Below are 17608 nucleotides of genomic sequence, written 5' to 3'. Positions count from 1 at the left end.
CGTGGGCTGCTGCAAGAGCCCGGGTGGGGAAACTGAGGCAGGAGGGACACCCCCGCACACACACATCACCCCGACCCCAAACCCACGCTCATGTCGCTGGCACGATTTGGGTGAAAAAATGCAAAATCCGGCAAAGCAGAGATGCACCCCCGCCAGGGGTGCACCCCACTCCCCCGGGAGTGGCGGGGAAGCCCAGCAAGCAGAGCGAGGCTTGGGTGCACCCCAGTCCTCCCAGTCCTCCCAGTAAAACCCGGCAGAGGGCACCAGTAAGCCCAGTTTGTTGCCTCCCCCCACCCCCCCGGTGCTGGCAGTGGGGGGAGGGTGGAGGAAAAGGAGGAGGAGGAGGAGGAGGAGGAGGCGAAGGCCGGGTGCGGGGGGGATTTAAGGGCTCGCTGTCCCCCCGGCCCGGCCTCCTCCCGCCGCCCAAGAGGGACGTGGGTGTCGGGACCCAAGTTTGTGCGGGTACGTGTGTGTCCCCCCCCCCAGCGGTAAGGACCCCCCCGGGGCCACCGCTGCCACCCCCGGGGGAGCGGGGGGTCCTGGGGAGCGGGGAGTGGGGGTGGGGTGCAATGGGGAGGGGAGGGTTAGGTGGGGAGGCGGGGGTGTGACGGGGACACGGGGGTGCGACGGGGACACGGGGGTGTGATGGGGACAAGGTGTGCACAGGGGACACGGGGGGGCAACAGGGACACGGGCATGTGGTGGGGACACAAGCGTGCAACAAGGACACAGACATGCGATGGGGACGCGGGGGTGCAACAGGGACATGGGGGTGTGATGGGGACGTGGGCGTGTGGCGGGGACACGGGTGCAACAGGGACACGGCGTGATGGGGATGTCGGCATCTGGCGGGGACACGGGGGTGTGACATGGGGACACAGACATGCAGTGGGGACGCAGGTGTGCGAGGGGGGCATGGGCTTGTGATGGGGACATGGGAAGTGGTGGGGACACAGGTGTGCAACAGGGACAGACGTGCAACACGGACACAACGGGGACACGGGTGTGCGACAGGGACATGGACACGCGATGGGGACACGGGTGTGCGATGGGATGCAGACACGCAATGAGGACGTGGGGATGGGACAGGGACACAGACAGGGCTGGGGGCACACATGTGATGGGACATGGGTGTGCAATGGGGACACGGCCATGTGATGATGGGGACATGGGCATGCGATGGGGACACATGACAGGGACCCAGCCACGCAACGGGGATCCCGCTGTCCCACGTGCATGTGGGGGCTGTGCCGCCGTCCCCTAACCCCGGGTTGGTGCCAGCGAGGTGACGCCCCGTGGGAGCGGTGCCGGCAGGGGAGCTGGCACGTCCCCAGGGGGTCACATTGGTGACCGCACAGGGAGGGGACATTCTCCTCCCGTCCTCGCTTGGCCGAGCCCCAGGGCAAAGGTCTTGGTGGGGAAACTGAGGCATGGAGTGGGTGCTCCCCCCCCCGCAGCTCTCTCCTATCCAGCACCTGCTCAGCGCCACAGCATGAAGGCTCTCCTCCTCATCCTCCTCACCCAGCTCTGCTCGGCATCACTGGTCCCCGGTAGGTGAGGTTTGGGGGGGGGCTGTACCCCCCAAAGTGGGTGCTGTTGGGTGCTATGGAGCCTGGTTTCCCCCCTCCCACCCCGCAGAGAAGGAGAAGGACCCCGAGTACTGGCGGCAGCAGGCGCAGGAGACCCTGCGGGCTGCCCTGCGGCTCCAGCGCCTCAACCAGAACGTGGCCAAGAACCTCATCCTCTTCCTCGGTGATGGTGAGATGGGGGCACCCGCCCCAGGAGGGCTGGGGAGGGGCTGCAGAGGATGGGAGCAGTGATAAAGTGGGTGCTGTGGTAAATTGGGCATGCAATAAATTGGGTGTCACGATAAAAAGGTGCTACCATAAAGTGGGTGCTGTGATAAACCGGGTTTGCAATAAGTTGGGTGCCACAATAAACTGGGTTTGCAATAAACTGGGTGCTGCGATGAATTGGCTTTGCAAAAAAATGGGGTGCTGCGATAAAGAGAGCGCTGCAATAAATCGGGTTTGCAATAAATTGGGTTCATGGTAAACTGGGTGCTGGGGTAAACCGGGTGCTGCAATAAACTGAGTTTGCAATAAATTGGGTGCTGGGATAACTTGGGTGCCCGCCGGCGCTGCGCAGCATCCGTGCGGCGAGCTGGCCCGTCCTCGGCCGGGAGCTGATGGGTGCCCCGGCAGGCATGGGTGTCTCCACCGTCACGGCCGCCCGCATCCTCAAAGGGCAGCTGCAAAACCGCAAGGGTGAGGAGAGCCTGCTGGAGATGGAGAAGTTCCCTTACGTCGCCTTGGCCAAGGTGAGCCCCCCGGGGCGGGGGGTCGCATCCCGGATTCCCCCGGGACGCCTGTGGGGAATGCGACACCCACCGCAAGGTCACGGGCAGGCGGCTGGCATCGACCGGGAGCTGAAATTAGGTCAGGGGCGGGCGAAGGGAGCTGGCTCTGGTGCCCGCTGGCCGTGCCAGGGTCCGGCCGTGGGAATGGGGCGGGGGGGGGGGCGGGATGAGGCTGCCCGGCCGTGGGAAGCCACGGGACCCCCCTGCTTCTCCTGCGGTCATTTTGCTGAACAAAAGGCTTTTTTTTTTTAACTATTATTATTATTATTAAATTGGAAGTCCCCGCTGCTCCCAGCTGGCTCCCTTTGCCCCGCGGGGGACGCTTGTGGCAGCGGCTTCTCTCTCTCCCTGCCTAAAAAAACAGGCTGAAAAAAGGCTAAAAGCATCAAAATGCAGCGAGGGGGTGATGTGCAACCACATCGTGGGGGGCAAGGGGGCAAAATGGGGGGCCAAGGGGCAAAAAGAGGATGGGGTACAGGGTGGCCGAAGAGCAGCGGGGAGGGGAGGGGACCTCCAGGAGTGGGGATGGGGATGGTGGTGGTGGTGCTCATGGTGGTGGTGGGTGGGGTGTGGTGGTTTATTTATCTCTCCCCCCCGCCCCAGACCTACAACACCAACGCGCAGGTGCCCGACAGTGCGGGCACGGCCACCGCCTACCTCTGCGGCGTCAAAGCCAACGAGGGGGACGGTGGGCTGTCAGCGCCGGCGTCACCCGTGACCACTGCAACACCACCAAGGGCCAGGAGGTGACCTCCATCCTCCGCTGGGCCAAGGATGGAGGTGAGGGGTTGGTAGGGGTGGGGGTGTGAAGGGCTGGGGTTTGGGGGTCTTCCCACCATTACCACCTGAATTCGTGGTGCAGGCAAGGCGGTGGGCATCGTCACCACCACGCGGGTGACCCACGCAACGCCCAGCGCCGCCTATGCCCACTCCGCCAGCCGCGACTGGTACTCGGACGGAGAGATGCCCCCAGACGCGGTTGGAGGGTGGCTGCAGGGACATCGCCCGGCAGCTGGTGGAGAACATCCCTGACATCGAGGTAGGGGTGGGGACTAGGACGACCAGGGATGTGGGCTGGAGCCCACCCAGGGACAGGGACGGGAGCACCCAGGGGGTGAGGACAGGGCCGTGGGCAGATGTGCGGCGCGGGGCTAACAATGGGTGCAGGGCTGGGACCCCCAGTAGATATCGGGCTGGGGCCACCAGCGGGTAAAGAGCCAGGATCCCCAGGAGACGTTGGACTGGGACCACCTCATGGCGCTCTGCAGCTCCCACGGGGGGGGGAGGAGGAGGGGCAGGGCCGGTCTCTGCTCTCTGGTGACCAACGCCAGGACCCAAGGGAATGGCAGGGAGATGTGCCCGGGGAGGGTGAGGCTGGGCATTAGGGAAAGGTCCTTCCCCCAGAGGGTGGTGGAGCCCTGGCACAGGCTCCCCAGGGAGGCATCACGGCACCAGCCTGGCGATATTCCAGAAGCACTTGGACAAGGCCCTCAGAGACACGGTGTGAATTTGGGGTGTCCTGTGCAGGGACAGGAGCTGGGCTCAGTGATCCTTGTGGGTCCCTCCCAGCTCAGGGCATTCTACGGTTCTGTGAGTCTATGATATGGGACCAGGACCACCCATGGGTGCAGAGCCAGAACCCCAAACAGCTGTGGGACCAGGACCACTGATGGACCCACCACCAGGACCCCCATTAGCTGTAGGGCTGGAACCACAAGCACATATAGGACCAGACCCCCAAATTCCGCTTACCCCGCCTCCGCCCACATCCACAACAGCCCCCTCCTTTCTCATACTTCCCATACCCAAAACCCTCCATTTTCCCCCCAATTCTGCCCCTTGCTGCGGGTTTACGCAGAAATTCAGCCCTGTAAATAAATACTCTTCTGTCCTTCAAAACAGCCCCAAAGCAAAACATTTCAGCCTGTTATTTAGCTCTTTAATAGCCTCTTCTTCTGTTTTTTTTCCCTTTAATATAATTTTAACTCTGTCCCAGGCTGGAAATAATTATATAGTGGGGAAAAGACATTTTTTTCCCCTTCTTTTTCGCTTAATAATTTTGGCGGCGGTGTTTTGCAGCTTTATAATTCACCTTCTGCGTGGAGAAAGTGGGGGGGGGGGGGGGGATAAAAAAAAATAAATCTCTGCTTGGTTATAAATAACGGAGGCCAAATAAGTTGGGCTCCAAAGCAAACAGCGACAGCTGCGGGATGGGGCTCCGTCCCGGCGGGTTCACACGGGGACCCCGATGTGGAGCATCCCTCCCACAGATGTGAAAAAAAAAGAAGATAATTTTAAAAAAGCCAAATTTGCTGCTGGAAATGGTATTTTTGTCCTGGATTTTAATTAATAGGAAGAGATTCAGGGTTATTTCGAGCGAGGTGAAATTCCTTGGTGGTTTTGCCTGCTTTTTTGTGCAGCGCCAGGGTTTTCCTGGACATCCCGCTCCGCCTCATAGGGGTTTTCCCCCCTTTAAACCCAAGTTAGGGGGGAAAAAATTAAAAATAATTAAAAATAGTTTTTAAAATGCACTTCCCCCCCCCCATTTCGCAGGTGATCTTGGGCGGCGGGCGGAAATATATGTTCCCCAAAAATGCCAGTGATGTGGAGTATCCCCACGAGGACAAGCATCGGGGTACCCGCCTGGACCGCAGGGACCTCGTCCAGGCATGGCACGATGCCAAGCCCCCCGGCAAGGTGATGGGGGCTGTTTTTCGGGGGGCGGGGTGGGGGTGGGGGTACACGCACATCACCCCACTGTAACCCTACAAAGCCATTCCTGGGGCGGGGGGTGGATAATTTGGGGAGGGGTGTATAAAGCACCCCTGTGGTTGGCAGAGACGATGGGGAGGTGACAAGCTGCCTGTCCCCCCACCCCCAGGTCGCCAAGTACGTGTGGCACCGGCGGGACCTGCTGGCGCTCAACCTCAGCCGCGTCGACTTCCTCCTGGGTGAGTCCCAGCACCCAAGGGTGCCCTGGCCTCAGCTGGGTGCCTTGGGGGTCCCCTGGGCTGTCCCAGGGTGCTGGAGCAGCTGGAGTGGCCAGTTACCCCACCAAGGGCTGCTGGTACCCCGAAGGGATGGTGTCACCCCCATGAGGGATGCTGGTACCACCAAGGGATGCTGTTAACACACCCCCCCCCAGGATGCTGGTACCCCAAAGGGATCGTGTCACCCCCCCCAGGGATGCTCCTACCTCCAAGGGATGCTGTCACCCACCCTGGGGAAGCTGGTACCCCCCAGGGATGCTGTTACTCCCCACCCCCACCCCAGGGATGCAGTTTTCACCCCCTGGGGATGCAGTTTTTGGGGGGAGCCCGTGCTGCAATTCTCCAGCCCAGGCGGGCTGCAGGCTTTGGCCAGGCCAGAGGAAGGAAGGGCTGGGAGCGTCCCCCTGGCTCCTATCTAATCACCCTGGATCCGGAGGCGGGTGAAATGCCTGAGCCAGTGCAAGAAGCAGGGCTGGATTTGTGCGTGTGTGTGTCCCCTTTTTTTTTTTTTGTTTTTTTGGGGTGGGGAAAGGATGTCCCCAGCAGTGTCACTGTCCCCAGGCCTCTTTGAGCCGGGCGACATGGTGTACGAGCTGGACAGGAATAACGAGACGGATCCGTCCCTCACTGAGATGGTGGCTGTGGCCATCAGGATGCTCCAGAAAAATCCCCGGGGGTTTTTCCTCCTGGTTGAAGGTGGGGGAGAAAAGGGAGGGGTAGGTATGGGGAGTGCCAAAAGGGGGGGGGGTGAAGGGGATGATGGGGGGCATGCAAAAAGGGGGGGGAACGAGGGGGTGCAAAGGGGGGGTAAAGGGATGATGGGAGGATGCAAAGGGTGGGTTGAAGGGGATGATGGGGGATAAAAGGGGGCTGCAAAGGGAAAGAGTAGGGCGATGCAAAAGGGGGGGATAAAGAGGGTGATGGGGAGGAGAAGGGTGACAGGGGTGCAAAGGGGGGGTGATGGGGATGCATGGGGAGAAGTGGGGGTGGGGAGGAGGGTGATGGGGGATGCCAAGAGGGGTGATGCCAGATGGGGAATGCCAAGAGAGTGCTGGGGGGAGCAGAGGGCGATGCCGAGCAGTGCCGGGGCCCACAGGGGGCCGCATCGACCACGGGCACCACGAGGGGAAGGCGAAGCAGGCGCTGCATGAGGCGGTGGAGCTGGACCGGGCCATCGGGCTGGCCACCCGCCTCACCTCGCCCCAGGACACCCTCAGCGTCGTCACCCGCTGACCACTCGCACGTCTTCACCTTCGGCGGCTACACCCCGCGTGGGAACCCCATTTTCGGTAAGTCCCAGCCATGCCGTGGCGGGGAACGCCTTATGGGGGTGTCCCTGTCCTGCTGATGGTGCCGCCGCCGCCAGGTCTGGCTCCGATGCAGAGCGACGTTTGACCGCAAACCCTTCACCTCCATCCTCTACGGCAACGGCCCCGGCTATAAAATCGTGGCGGTAGTGCGAGCGAGAAAACGTCTCCGCTGTGGATTTCGGTGAGTGCATTCTGGGGTAAAAAAAACCCTGACATTATTACTGCGTGGTTAAATTAAGAATAATTTTTAAAAAGCACTCATTTTTGGCTTTTTTTTTTTCCCCCAGCGCACGCCAACTACCAGGCGCAATCGGCCGTGCCGCTGCGCCAGGAGACTCATGGCGGCGAGGACGTGGCCGTTTTCGCCCCACGGCCCCATGGCCCACCTCCTCCACGGGGTCCACGAGCAAAATTACATCCCCCACGCCATGGCTTACGCCGCCTGCATCGGCTCCAACCGAGCCCACTGCAATGCCGCCAGCCGCCCCCGCTGCCGCTGCCTCCATCCTCCTGCCCTTCCTCGCCCTCCTCTTTCTCCTCTGCTAAAGCACCACCTCTTGCAAACCATGGAGGGGGATTTATTTTTAATTCCTCCCCCCTTTTTTTTTTGGATAGCAGCGCCCGGGAAAGAGGAGAGGAAAAAAAGAAAGACTCAGCGGAGCAAAAGCAGCCGCCAGTGGTTTCGTGCTGGGAGCTGCCTCTGTAAATACACGGTTCCTTCCCCTATAATTAGCATCGCTGCCTGCCCCATCCCGAACCCACCGCGGGATTTGGGATGGGAGCCGGAGCCTCGGCGGATAAAACCCCCTCTTTAAGCGAAATGCGATGGGGCTGGGTCCCAAAATGCCTCCTGGTCCGCTTTGGCTGAGGACTGACCCGGGCGCCCAACTCATCACATGTGTGGCTGCCCAGAAACCACACGAAGACAGGAGAGAAAAAACAAAATTAACTCAACGGGTTAATTTGTCCCCAAAAACATGGCGGGGCTTTTTGCCTCCTGGCTGATTTATTTTGCTTTAAAATCCTTCGGTTTAAGGTAATTTGCTGCGCGGGATGGGCCTGGGGGTGGTTTCAGGGGTTGGTGTTGCAGGGAGAGGGGAGCGAAGGGTTTGGTAATTAATTAGGGGAGTGGGGCAATTAGGGGAGGGGGCTCTTGCAGCTTGCAAGGTGCTGGGGGGGGGGGGCAGGATTGAGACCTGCCATAGCACCGGAGGGGGGCCCTGAGGGTGCAAATGGTGCTGTGAGGGTGCAAATGTGTGTGCAAAAGCTACCGTGCACATGCATAGTGCCTTGCACGTGCAAAATGCCCCTGTTCCCCCCCCACCGGTGCACGTGCAACCACTGCCCTGCCTTGCAACCACCACCTTGCCCGTGCAAATCCCGTGCACAAGCAGCCCCTTGCACATCCCAGCTGCATCATGTGTTTGCAACCCCCCCCACGCCCCCCCGAGCACCCCCAAAATCCCTCTGCGCCCTCCAATCTCACCCCCCCTCCCCTTTTTATTTATTTACCAGCTTTATAAATAAATCTCTGCTCCGATTTCTTATTAACTGGCAAACTGTGGAGCGGGTGAAGGCGGTGACCCAAGGAGCGCCAGGTTTGGGGGCTGGGGTCAGGGGCGGGGGGGGCTGCAGCAACACCCCCACTTTGCTCAGTGCTCTTTGCACCCACGCCGGCATCCCCAACCGCAACCCAACCCCTGGCGCTGGGGCTTCCCAGAAACCAGGCGGTACCGAGCTATGTTTAACCGGTCCCGGGGTGCTTCGTGGTTTTTGGGGGTTCGGGGGGGGACAACAACGACACACACCACTTTTTCTTGGCTGGGGATTTGGCGTGAAGCCGGCGGCCACCAGTGCTGCCGGCCAAATGCCTCTCCCGACGCCAGGTTGGCCACTGAAGCTAAAAAAGAGGGGTTTTTTCCTCTTTTGGAGGTGGGTGGGGGCATCTCTTGGCACATTTTGGGGTACCCACAGCACCCCAGAACTAGCAAAATTAAACAAAAAAAAAAAAAAAAAAAAAAAAAAAGCAAGGCTTTGCTCAGCCCAGCTGTGAAAAGGCCCCAGAATTTGAGGAAGTGCTCCCCAAAATGGGTGGATTTGTGTTGTTTTTAAGACTATGTGGAGCATAAGCCCCTGCTGATGCTTGGGGTTTTGAGGACCCCTGCCCAGATATGGGGACACCCCCACCCACCCCACCCCAGCACCCCCCAGCCATAGCGATAAATAAACCTTTATTTTATACAGGACTTGGGAAACACAAACATGATTTGGGGGGACTTGAAAAAAAATAATTCCCACCACCCCACTCCCCCAAATTCCAGCATCCGACCCATTCCGGAGCTTTCTTCCCTTAAAATAAAAGGGGTGGGCAGGGGGATCCCCACTTTGGGGGAGCTCCCCCCTTTTTTTAGGGGGGGGATGCTCTGGTTGGACCGGCTTTTCATTTTTGGGGACCTCCCCCCACCCAAGTGGCATAGGAGCCATGGTGGGGGGGGGGAAACGACACACAACCCTTTGTGGTCCATCACCCCCCCCAAGGGGTATTTGGGGTGACAGAGATTGTCGGGGGGGGGGACACCCCCATTTTTGGGGGGGGTCCCCCCAACTCCTGCACCGGGGACGATGGCTTTGGCTCCTGGCACGGGGGTGGCACACGGTGGGGGGGAGGGGCAGTGACACCCCTCCCCCCAGGATGGGGGTGACTATGAGCCCTGTGCGGATGGACATCAGTGGGTGCACCCCAGTATGGGTGCCCCCATACTGGGGTGCACTGGGAGCGGGGATCACAGTCTCACCGGATTATGGGGGGGCCGCTCCAGCTGGATTTTGATCTCGGGGCAGGGGGGTTCAGGGGGGCGGCAGCCTGCGGGGAAATGGGGGGTCATGAGCACCCCGGGGGGGGGGGGGAGTCCCCCAGCCCCGCAGCAGCCTGACGTCCCAGTGATGGGCTACCTGGGGGGGTTCCGGGGGGGTCATCCGGCCAGGGGGTGTCAGTGAAGGCGTTGCAGTGGGTCCCCGAGGGCGAGCGGCTCTCCTAACGGTGTAGAGTGGGGGGGGGGTCAAACGGGTGCTGCCCCCCCCCGCCATCACCCAGCCCCCCGCCTTCGGCACCCCGGTACCCTGCCCGGCTCGCTGGGCTCCTCGCTGGCGCTGCCGAAGCTGCTGGTGCTGGATGAGGAGTGGGAGAAATCCGGCGGCTCCGGCTTCTCGGCCCTGCCGAGGGACAGTCCCAGAGCCAGGGACAGGCTGGCACCGCCAGGCCGCCGCCATGGCCCGCCGCGACGCCGTGCTGGCCCTGTGCCACCCCGTCCCCACGCCAACCCACCCTGTCCCCACGCCATCCCCGTGCCATCCCACCCTGTCCCCATGCCAACCCACCCTGTCCCCACGCCATCCCCATGCCATCCCGCCCCGTCCCCACGCCATCCCACCCTGTCCCCACGCCATCCCCATGCCATCCCACCCTGTCCCCATGCCATCCCACCCTGTCCCCACGCCAACCCACCCTGTCCCCACGCCATCCCCATGCCATCCCGCCCTGTCCCCACGCCAACCCACCCTGTCCCCACGCCATCCCCACGCCATCCCACCCTGTCCCCACGCCATCCCCATGCCATCCCACCCTGTCCCCACGCCAACCCACCCCGTCCCCACGCCATCCCACCCCATGGTGTCCCAGCCCCATGCCACCCTGTCCCCATGTCCCTTGTCACCACACCAACCTGTCCCCATGCCACCCACCCTGTGCCACCACAGGCCCGTGCCACCCAGATGTCACCCCACCCCACAGCACCCCTCTGCTACCTTGTCCCCGTCCCTGTCCCTTGTCCCCACTAGGTCCCTGGGTGTCCCTGTCCCTGTGACACCCCGTGCTGTCCTGTCCCCATGTTGCCCCGTGCCAACCACTCTGGTGCCACCTTGTCCTGGTGTCATCCCGTCCCAGTGTCACCCTGCCCCATTGCATCCCTGTGCCACCCTGCCCACGTGCTGCCCCATCCCAGTGCCCTTCAGTCCCTGTGTCACCCCGTCCCAGTGCCACCATGTCCCAGTGCCAGCCCGTCCTTGCGCTGCCCCACCCCGGTGCCCTCCGGTCCCCGTGTCCCGCCGCGTCCCCCCGTCCCGGTGCCGGTGCGGGACCTGTCGGGGTGCCGGCGGCTCTCGGGTGAGCTGTGAGCGGAGCTGGCGCCCTCGGGGGCGGCGGCGGGGCCGTCCCTGGCGGGGGGGGGGGCAGTGAGGTGACACCGGGAGGGGACGGCGGGCGGCGGCAGCCCCGTGCCCGGTCCCGGCGCTCACCTGCCGGCCGGCGCCTCCTGGATGCTCTCGATGCCGATGGCGCTGGAGCGGCGGGAGCCGAGCGGGCCGGGCCGCCGCCGCGACGGGCTCTTCCCGGGCACCAGCAGCGCCTGCGGGGCGCCGTTAACCGGGACCGGGGCGGGGGTACCGGGGGGCAGGGGGGGAACCGGGAGGGGGTTCCGTGCCAGGGTACCCACCTCTTCCACCGAGCCCAGCCCGATGGCGCTGCCGCGGCGTCCCCGGCGGCTCCCGGGCACCAGCAGCGACTGAGGGCGGCACGCGTCACCCGCCCGGGGGCACCGGGGGACCGGGGGGCACCGGGGAGAACAGGGGCGGCCGGGGGGCACCGGGGAGAACAGGGGCGGCCGGGGGGCACCGGGGGGAACTGGGGCGACCGGGGGGCACCGGGGGGCACCGGGGGGTCTTGGGGCGCACCGGGGGTCCGTTGGGCAGCGGGGGAACCGGGAGGGACTGGGGGGCACCGGGGGATACCGGGGGGCCGGGAGGGACCGGGAGGGGCGGGGCCGCGCGCGTGAACGGGGCAGCGGGGAGGGGCGGGGCCGACGGGATGGGAGGAGCTTGCGTGAAGGGGTGGGGCCATCTGGACGGTAATCCAGTGGAAGGGGTGGGCCTTGTGAGTGGGGCGTGGCTTACGGTAAAGCGGGGCTATCAGGGGGTGGGGCTCAGGGGAAAGGAGGCGGGGCTGGAGGTCTTATGGGGCGGCCCTGTCTATGGAGGGGGCGGGGGCTCCCGGAATGGGCGTGGCCTCAGCCAGGCGCCGGTCGGCCGGCTCGCTGGGCGGTGGGCGTGTCCAACACGGTGGGGGCGTGTCCAGGGGGCGTGCCCAGGCATTTCCCCGGGGCGCCGCGGTGGGGACCGGCGTGGGAGGGGACGGCGCGGGGCGGGGGGGGGGCCCGCAGCAAGGCTCCGCAGCCCGGTACCGGTACCGCCGGGCGCCCCCGGCCCGGGGGGTGCGGAGTGTGTGTGTGTGGACCCCCCGTGCCCCACCTTGAAGGACTCGAAGAAGCCCGGGGCGGCGGCGCCGTTGTCGGGGCGCTCGTCGTCGGGGCCGAGCCCCAGCATGGCCTGGCTGCGGGCCTGCAGCTCCTCGTGCAGCGTCTCCAGCAGCGCCGCCCGCGTCCGCTCCTGCGCACCCCGCACCGCTACGGCGGCTCCGCGCCCCCCCCCCCCCGCGCGGGACCCCCCGCCCACGGCGTGACACCCGCCCATGCCCCCACCCACCCACGCTGCCAGGGACCCGCAGCACCCGCCCCCACCCCCACCCTCGTCACCCACGACGTGACCCCCCCACCCCCCCACCCCCCTCCCCCTGCACAGCCCCACGGTGCGCACGGCACCGCACCCACGTCACGCACAGCACCCAGCATACACAGCACCCCCCCACCCAGAGCACGCCTGCAGGTGCAGCACCCACGTGCACAGCACCCGGCTGGTGCACAGCACCCACATGCATGCCACTGCTGCAGGCACGCCCCTCCCCCTGCCATGCACAGCACCCACATCGCGCATGGCACCCAGTGTACATGGCCCCCACGTGCACGGCGTCACCGCAGGCGTGGGACCACGTCATGCACAGCACCCAATGCACGTGGCACCCACATGCACAGCCCCACTGCGTGCGCAGCACCCAAGGCATGCACAGCGCCCACTTACAGGCACAGCACCCACTGCAGACATGGGCCCCACAGTGTGCACAGCCCCACTGCAGCACCCATGGCATTCACCACTCCACGTGCACAGCACCCATGTTGTGCCCAGCCCCCCACGTACCCCACAGCACACCCGGTCCCCTTGCAGGCACCCCCCACCCCCCAGATGCCCAGCACCCCTGTGCTCAGCACCCACATTTGCACCCACCTCCAGCTTGGCGAACTTCTCGGCCTTGTAGCAGGCGTACTCGGCGTTGATGAGCTTCGTCAGCAGGAACTCCTGAAACTCGGGGCCCTGCGGGGACGAGGGGCAGCCCTGGGTGGGTGCCACCCGGGGAAACCCTCCCCAGCAGCACCCATGGGTGCTCACCTTCCTGAAGATGGCCGGGTCAGGCAGCGGCGGGCCAAAGAAGGGCACATCATCACGGGCGGTGACGGAGACCTGCGGTGGGTGGGCGGGGTGGGGGCTGACTGGGCGCCCGGTTGCCCCCTGCACCCTGTGGGGGTGGGGAAACTGAGGCACGGGGGGGTACCTTGTAGAGGGTCCCCTGGGAGCCGCCCTGCTCCAGCTGCACCACCACGAAGGCGTGGAGGAAGTTGGAGGCGATCATGTCGGGGACGAAGGGGGTGTTCTCGTCCTGGAAGACGACGGCCACGATGTCGTTGCCGATGTGACGCTTCCGCTGCAGCTGCGGGGACGGGAGGGACACGGGACACGGGGGGACATGGAGGGACACGGGGTACGATTACACCAGGGGGGACAAAGGGAGTGGCAGACCCTGTGCCCCACAGGTGCTCTCCAGCACCCGCAGGTGCCCCTGGAGGTTTTGCATCCCATAGACACACTCCCCCTCAGCACCCAGGGGTGCTCTGCTAGCCCCTGCATCCCATAGATGCTTCTCAGCACCCATGGGCGCTCCTGGAGATTTTGCATCCCATAGGTGTGTCCTGCTCCAGCATTCATGGGTGCCTCAGGAGCCCCTGTGCCCCATAGGCATCCCCCAGCACCCATGGGTGCCCTGCCAGCCTTTCCACCCCATAGGGGTGCCCAGGACACCCTACACTCCCCATTCCCCAAGCACCCATGTGTTTTCCCCCCAGCCTTTGCCCCCCCCGCCTTCCCCCATCTCCCCCCAGCACCCATGGGTGCCCCACCTGCTGGGTGTCCCCCTCGGTGTAGGGCAGCTTGGTGGAGACGTGGAACATGATCTCCTTGTCGCGGAAGTGGCAGTAGACGGACTCGCTGCCCGTCTGCCCGTGGGTCACGTCCAGCCCCCCCCGAAACCTGGGTGGAGGTGGGGGACAGGCACCCTGAGCCTGGGCTCCATGGGTGCCCCCCCTGCCCAGCACCCCATCACGCACCCCTTGAAGTCCCGCAGCTGCACCCGCTGACCCAGGACGTCGAGGAATTCGGTGAACGCCGGGCTCTCCTCCGTGGTGCCAAAAAGCTCCTCCTCGGAGGTCTGCGGTGGGGTGGGGATGGGTGCCAGCACCCACCCGGAATGCCCCCCACCCTAACCCCCCCACCCCACCCCATACCTGCCCCAGTTTTTGGTAGATGACCCCAAATTTGAAGTGGTTGCTGAGCACATGCTCGTCGAAGGCAAGGATGAGGCGGGACGCCTGCAGGGTCAGGAGGGGACAGAGGTTGGGGGGGGGGGGGCACCCCAGGGTGCCCCCCACCCATGGGTGCCCATGCCCGGCCCCCCCGCACCCTGTTCACCTTGGGGTAGAGCACGGGGTAGAAGCGATCCACATTGACGTCCTCGCACACCAGCTGCGGGAAGGATGGGTGATGCGACGGGTGACCCGGGCTGGGGGGGCACCCATGGGTGCTGCTGGATATGTTGCACCCACCTTGGCCATCTGCACCACATTGGGGAACTCGGCCAGGCAGGAGATGGGCACCACGTCGTGCAGGGTGCGTGTACGTGTGCTGCAGGGCGAGGCGGGGGTCAGGGTGGTCCCCTACCCCCACCCAGCACCCACGGGTGTCCCCTGGCACCCTGCTCACCGCAGTAGCAGGTGGAGGTGCTCCTGCTCGTCGTACTTGAGGGAGAAGACGAGGTGGCCCAGCGCCGGGTCCAGGGAGTAGTAGTTGAAGTGCTCCTGTGTGTGTGGGGAGGCCAAGCACCCATGACAGCATTAATGGGTGCTCTTGCTGGCAGGCACCCATGCCATGGAGCACCCATGCCCACGAGCACCGGTCTCCATGAGCATCCATGCCCATGGGCCACCCATTCTACATACATCTGGAGGGTTCCCATGCCCATGGACAACCACGTCCGCAAGCACCCATGCCTTGGGGCATCCAGATCCCTGAGCACCCATAACCCTGAGCACCCATCCCCACGGGGCACCCATGTCCCTGAGCACCCCTGCCCCCACTGATACTACCACCTATTGAGCGCCTACACTGATGGGCACCCATGCAATGAGCCACCCACCCCAGGGACACCCATACTTATGGAGACCCCATGCCCGTGCGCACCCATGTCCCTGAGCACCCATGCCATGCCACCCAGGTCCGTCAGTACCCATACCCATGGGGCTCCCGTGCCCATAGATACCCACACCCATGCCCATCAGCACCCATATGCATGAGTACCCAAGTTTCTGGGGTCTCCATGCCCACCCACACCCACGGGGACCTCCCCCACCCCGAGCACCCACGGGCCCTCACCTTGCCCAAGAAGTGCTTGCGGTAGATCTTGGCCGTGTGGTTGCCCTCAAGCCTTGCCCGGGTGCTGGGTGCCGGGGTGGGGGGGGAGTCGGGTGTCCCGCTCAGCTGGTGGTTGGTGCCCTCGATCCAGTAGCCCCCGAACTGCGGCAGGAGGATGAGGGGGAACGGCCCCTCCCGGCCCAGCACCTGCACCCACAACCGAGATGGGTGCTCCGGCCGCCCGCCCCCCAACGCACCCGGCTGCCCGCCTGCCCTTGCGCCCATCTCTGGAGGGGAGCGGGTGCTCTACCTCGTGCACGCTGGGGTAGGGGATGTAGTCCTCCTCCGTCTGCAAGACAGTGGGGTGAAGGCCCTGCTAGGACCCATGGGTGCTGGGGTGGGTGAAGGCCGTGCTGGCACCGGGTGCTGGTGGGGTGCGCCCACCCCAGCGACACCTACCTTGAGGGGTGGGGGGGTGGCGTGGTGGTGCTGGGCCATCCTGCTGCCCTGTGGGAAATGGGGGCTGTGGGTGCCCGTCACCCTGCCTCGGGGTGGGCACCCTTGGGTGGGGAGCACCCATGGGGGCTTACCTCGGGGTGGGGTGGCCAAAGGGGTGGCGGTGCTGGCTGGCGATGCGTCTAGGTGGCGCGGGGGGGGCCAGGGGGGTCCATGGCGCTTCCTGGGGGAGAGGAGAGCTCCCCCACAGCCCCTTGCCATGGCGCCCGGCCGCTCAGGCAGCGGTGTTACCCCTGAAGCCTACTGACGGCAGCAAGCCAAGCGCCGCCTTGCTGGCTGCCAGGAGCCAGCGGGCCAGGAGCGGCGGGTGTCGGGTCACTACCTGGGGGCGCCCGGCTGCTGAGGCCCCCCCCCCCCCCCCCAAAACTCATCGCACCCCCTCCCCCACGCCGAAGGGCGCCCTCTGCTGGCGGGAGGCGGCGCCGCGGGGGGCAGCACCACGGACAGCGCCGGGCACGGCCCGCGGCGGCGACACGGCGACACCGGCCCCGGTGCAAACCCGCCCCCGTGCAAACGCGGCCGTGGTGCAAAGGGGTCACCCCCACCCCCACCCCCGTGCAAACACAGCCCGGCGCGTGCCACCCTCGCGCAAGCACGAACGCTCGTGCAAACGCGCCCCGTGCCTGTGCAAAAGTGGCGGCGTGCAAACGTGTCCCTGGTGCAAAAGGGGCTCTCGTGCAAATGCAGCCCAGCCCTGTGCAAACACCACCCTGGTGCAAACACGACTGCGTGCAAGCACACCCCTGCTGCAAGTGTGACCCACCCCAGGTGCAAGGATGACCCTGGTGCAAGTGTGACCCATGCTTGTGCAAGCATGACGCTGGTGCAAACACGACGGCGTGCAAAGACAACCCTGGTGCAAATGCGGCAATGTCACCTGTCCCCGTGCAAACGCGACCCTCGTGCAAACGCGGCCTGTCTCCGTGCACCCGCGGGCCGCAGCGTGACCCCGGCGGGCAGCGGGGCTGTGCAGGGTCCTGGGGGGCTCCCCATGGCTCGCCCCCCAGCACTCAAGGCGGGGGCAGGCCCGGGGTGTGCGTGTGACCCAAATGTGGGGCCAGGCTGGGGGGGGGGGGGGGGGCAGGCTGGGGGGGGTTGGGGGGAGCAGATGATGGGGCCGGAGGGGGCAGAAAAGGGGGGACAGATTTAGGGGTAGCTGGGGGGGGGGGGGGATGGCAGGTTTGGAAGGGGAGGTTGAGGGGGGTGTTAATGTGGGGGGGGCAATTCATGGGGGGGGATATTTTGGGGAGCGGCAGGTTGGGGGGTGCATGGGGGGCCGATCACCCCCCGCTCCCCCCCGGGTCCCCCCCGCCCAGGCCCGGAGCATCCCCCCCCTCCCCACCCCGGTACCGGCTGAAGGTGACCGAGGGACGGGCCCCCCCCCCCGGGGCTGTGCCGGTGTGGGGGGGGGTCTCGGGGAGGACCCCGGTTGCCGGTGCCGGCGGCGCGGCACTTACCGGAGGGGCGGCGGGGCCGAGCGGGGCCGGGGCCGGGGCCGGTACCGGAGCGGAGCGGAGCGGGGCCCCGCCGCTCGCAGCCACGGCGCCGCGTCACGTGCGGCGGGGCGGGGCGGCCCCTCCGGGGGCGGCCGGTACCGGCAACCGGCACCGGAACAACCCGGCAACCGGTACCGGGAAACGCTACCGGAATCGGGAACTGGGCTGCGGCACTGGGAGCTGCCCCTGGCGCTGGCGACGGCATCGCCGCCAGCCTGGGACACCCCCCCCCCACCCCTTCTCTGGACCACCTGGGTGCCCCCCGCCCCCTCCCCGGCACCCCGCTCCCCCCCCCCTCCATCCCCGGGGGGG

The 17608-nt window shown here is 65.2% G+C and overlaps 2 protein-coding genes across 4 annotated transcripts; one reads left to right on the top strand and one right to left on the bottom strand.

Moving 5' to 3' along the window:
- Positions 1-377: 377 nt before the first annotated feature.
- On the top strand, positions 378-7290 carry ALPL (alkaline phosphatase, biomineralization associated). The gene is given in 19 exon segments (XM_075114155.1): positions 378-462; positions 1458-1550; positions 1639-1758; positions 2205-2320; positions 2963-3052; positions 3055-3139; positions 3222-3337; positions 3339-3398; positions 4913-5056; positions 5241-5310; positions 5911-6045; positions 6446-6576; positions 6578-6638; positions 6716-6741; positions 6743-6805; positions 6807-6840; positions 6947-7026; positions 7028-7150; positions 7152-7290. Coding segments are annotated over 18 exon segments (1566 nt in total). The 5' UTR covers positions 378-462; positions 1458-1492; the 3' UTR covers positions 7206-7290.
- Positions 7291-9283: 1993 nt separating this feature from the next.
- RAP1GAP (RAP1 GTPase activating protein) lies at positions 9284-17352 on the bottom strand. Of its 3 annotated transcripts, XM_075114146.1 has the most exons (22): positions 17258-17352; positions 15875-16076; positions 15744-15791; positions 15595-15633; positions 15306-15491; positions 14637-14731; positions 14480-14558; positions 14346-14399; positions 14162-14245; positions 13985-14085; positions 13778-13907; positions 13156-13311; positions 12993-13064; positions 12831-12917; positions 11961-12098; positions 11150-11218; positions 10953-11062; positions 10797-10871; positions 9779-9872; positions 9612-9693; positions 9455-9522; positions 9284-9370 (listed from the first exon to the last, which is right to left on the bottom strand). In XM_075114146.1, exons 3-22 carry the CDS (start codon positions 15780-15782, stop codon positions 9362-9364), a joined length of 1767 nt encoding a protein of 588 aa, XP_074970247.1. In that variant the 5' UTR covers positions 15783-15791; positions 15875-16076; positions 17258-17352; the 3' UTR covers positions 9284-9361. The 3 variants fall into 3 exon arrangements, with proteins under 3 accessions (XP_074970247.1, XP_074970245.1, XP_074970246.1); XM_075114144.1 differs by having other exon boundaries at positions 10953-11218; XM_075114145.1 differs by having other exon boundaries at positions 10953-11218; positions 15875-15963.
- Positions 17353-17608: the final 256 nt, after the last annotated feature.

This window comes from Phalacrocorax aristotelis, chromosome 19 (genome assembly GCF_949628215.1).
Source record: "Phalacrocorax aristotelis chromosome 19, bGulAri2.1, whole genome shotgun sequence".
In the NCBI taxonomy this organism is placed as follows: Eukaryota; Metazoa; Chordata; class Aves; order Suliformes; family Phalacrocoracidae; genus Phalacrocorax; species Phalacrocorax aristotelis.
This window is presented reverse-complemented; position numbering and strand designations above follow the sequence as displayed.

What these genes read in the sequence shown, in the direction of transcription:
- RAP1GAP (XM_075114144.1), bottom strand. Translation starts at nt 15,782, where the DNA reads ATGGCCCAGCACCACCACGCCACCCCCCCACCCCTCAAG. An exon ending in CCCAGGGGACCCTCTACAAG is followed by an intron (nt 13,065 to 13,155) that starts GTACCCCCCCGT and finishes CACCCACCGCAG; the next exon opens with GTCTCCGTCACCGCCCGTGA. An exon ending in GCTTCTTCGAGTCCTTCAAG is followed by an intron (nt 11,219 to 11,960) that starts GTGGGGCACGGG and finishes TGCCGCCCTCAG; the next exon opens with TCGCTGCTGGTGCCCGGGAG.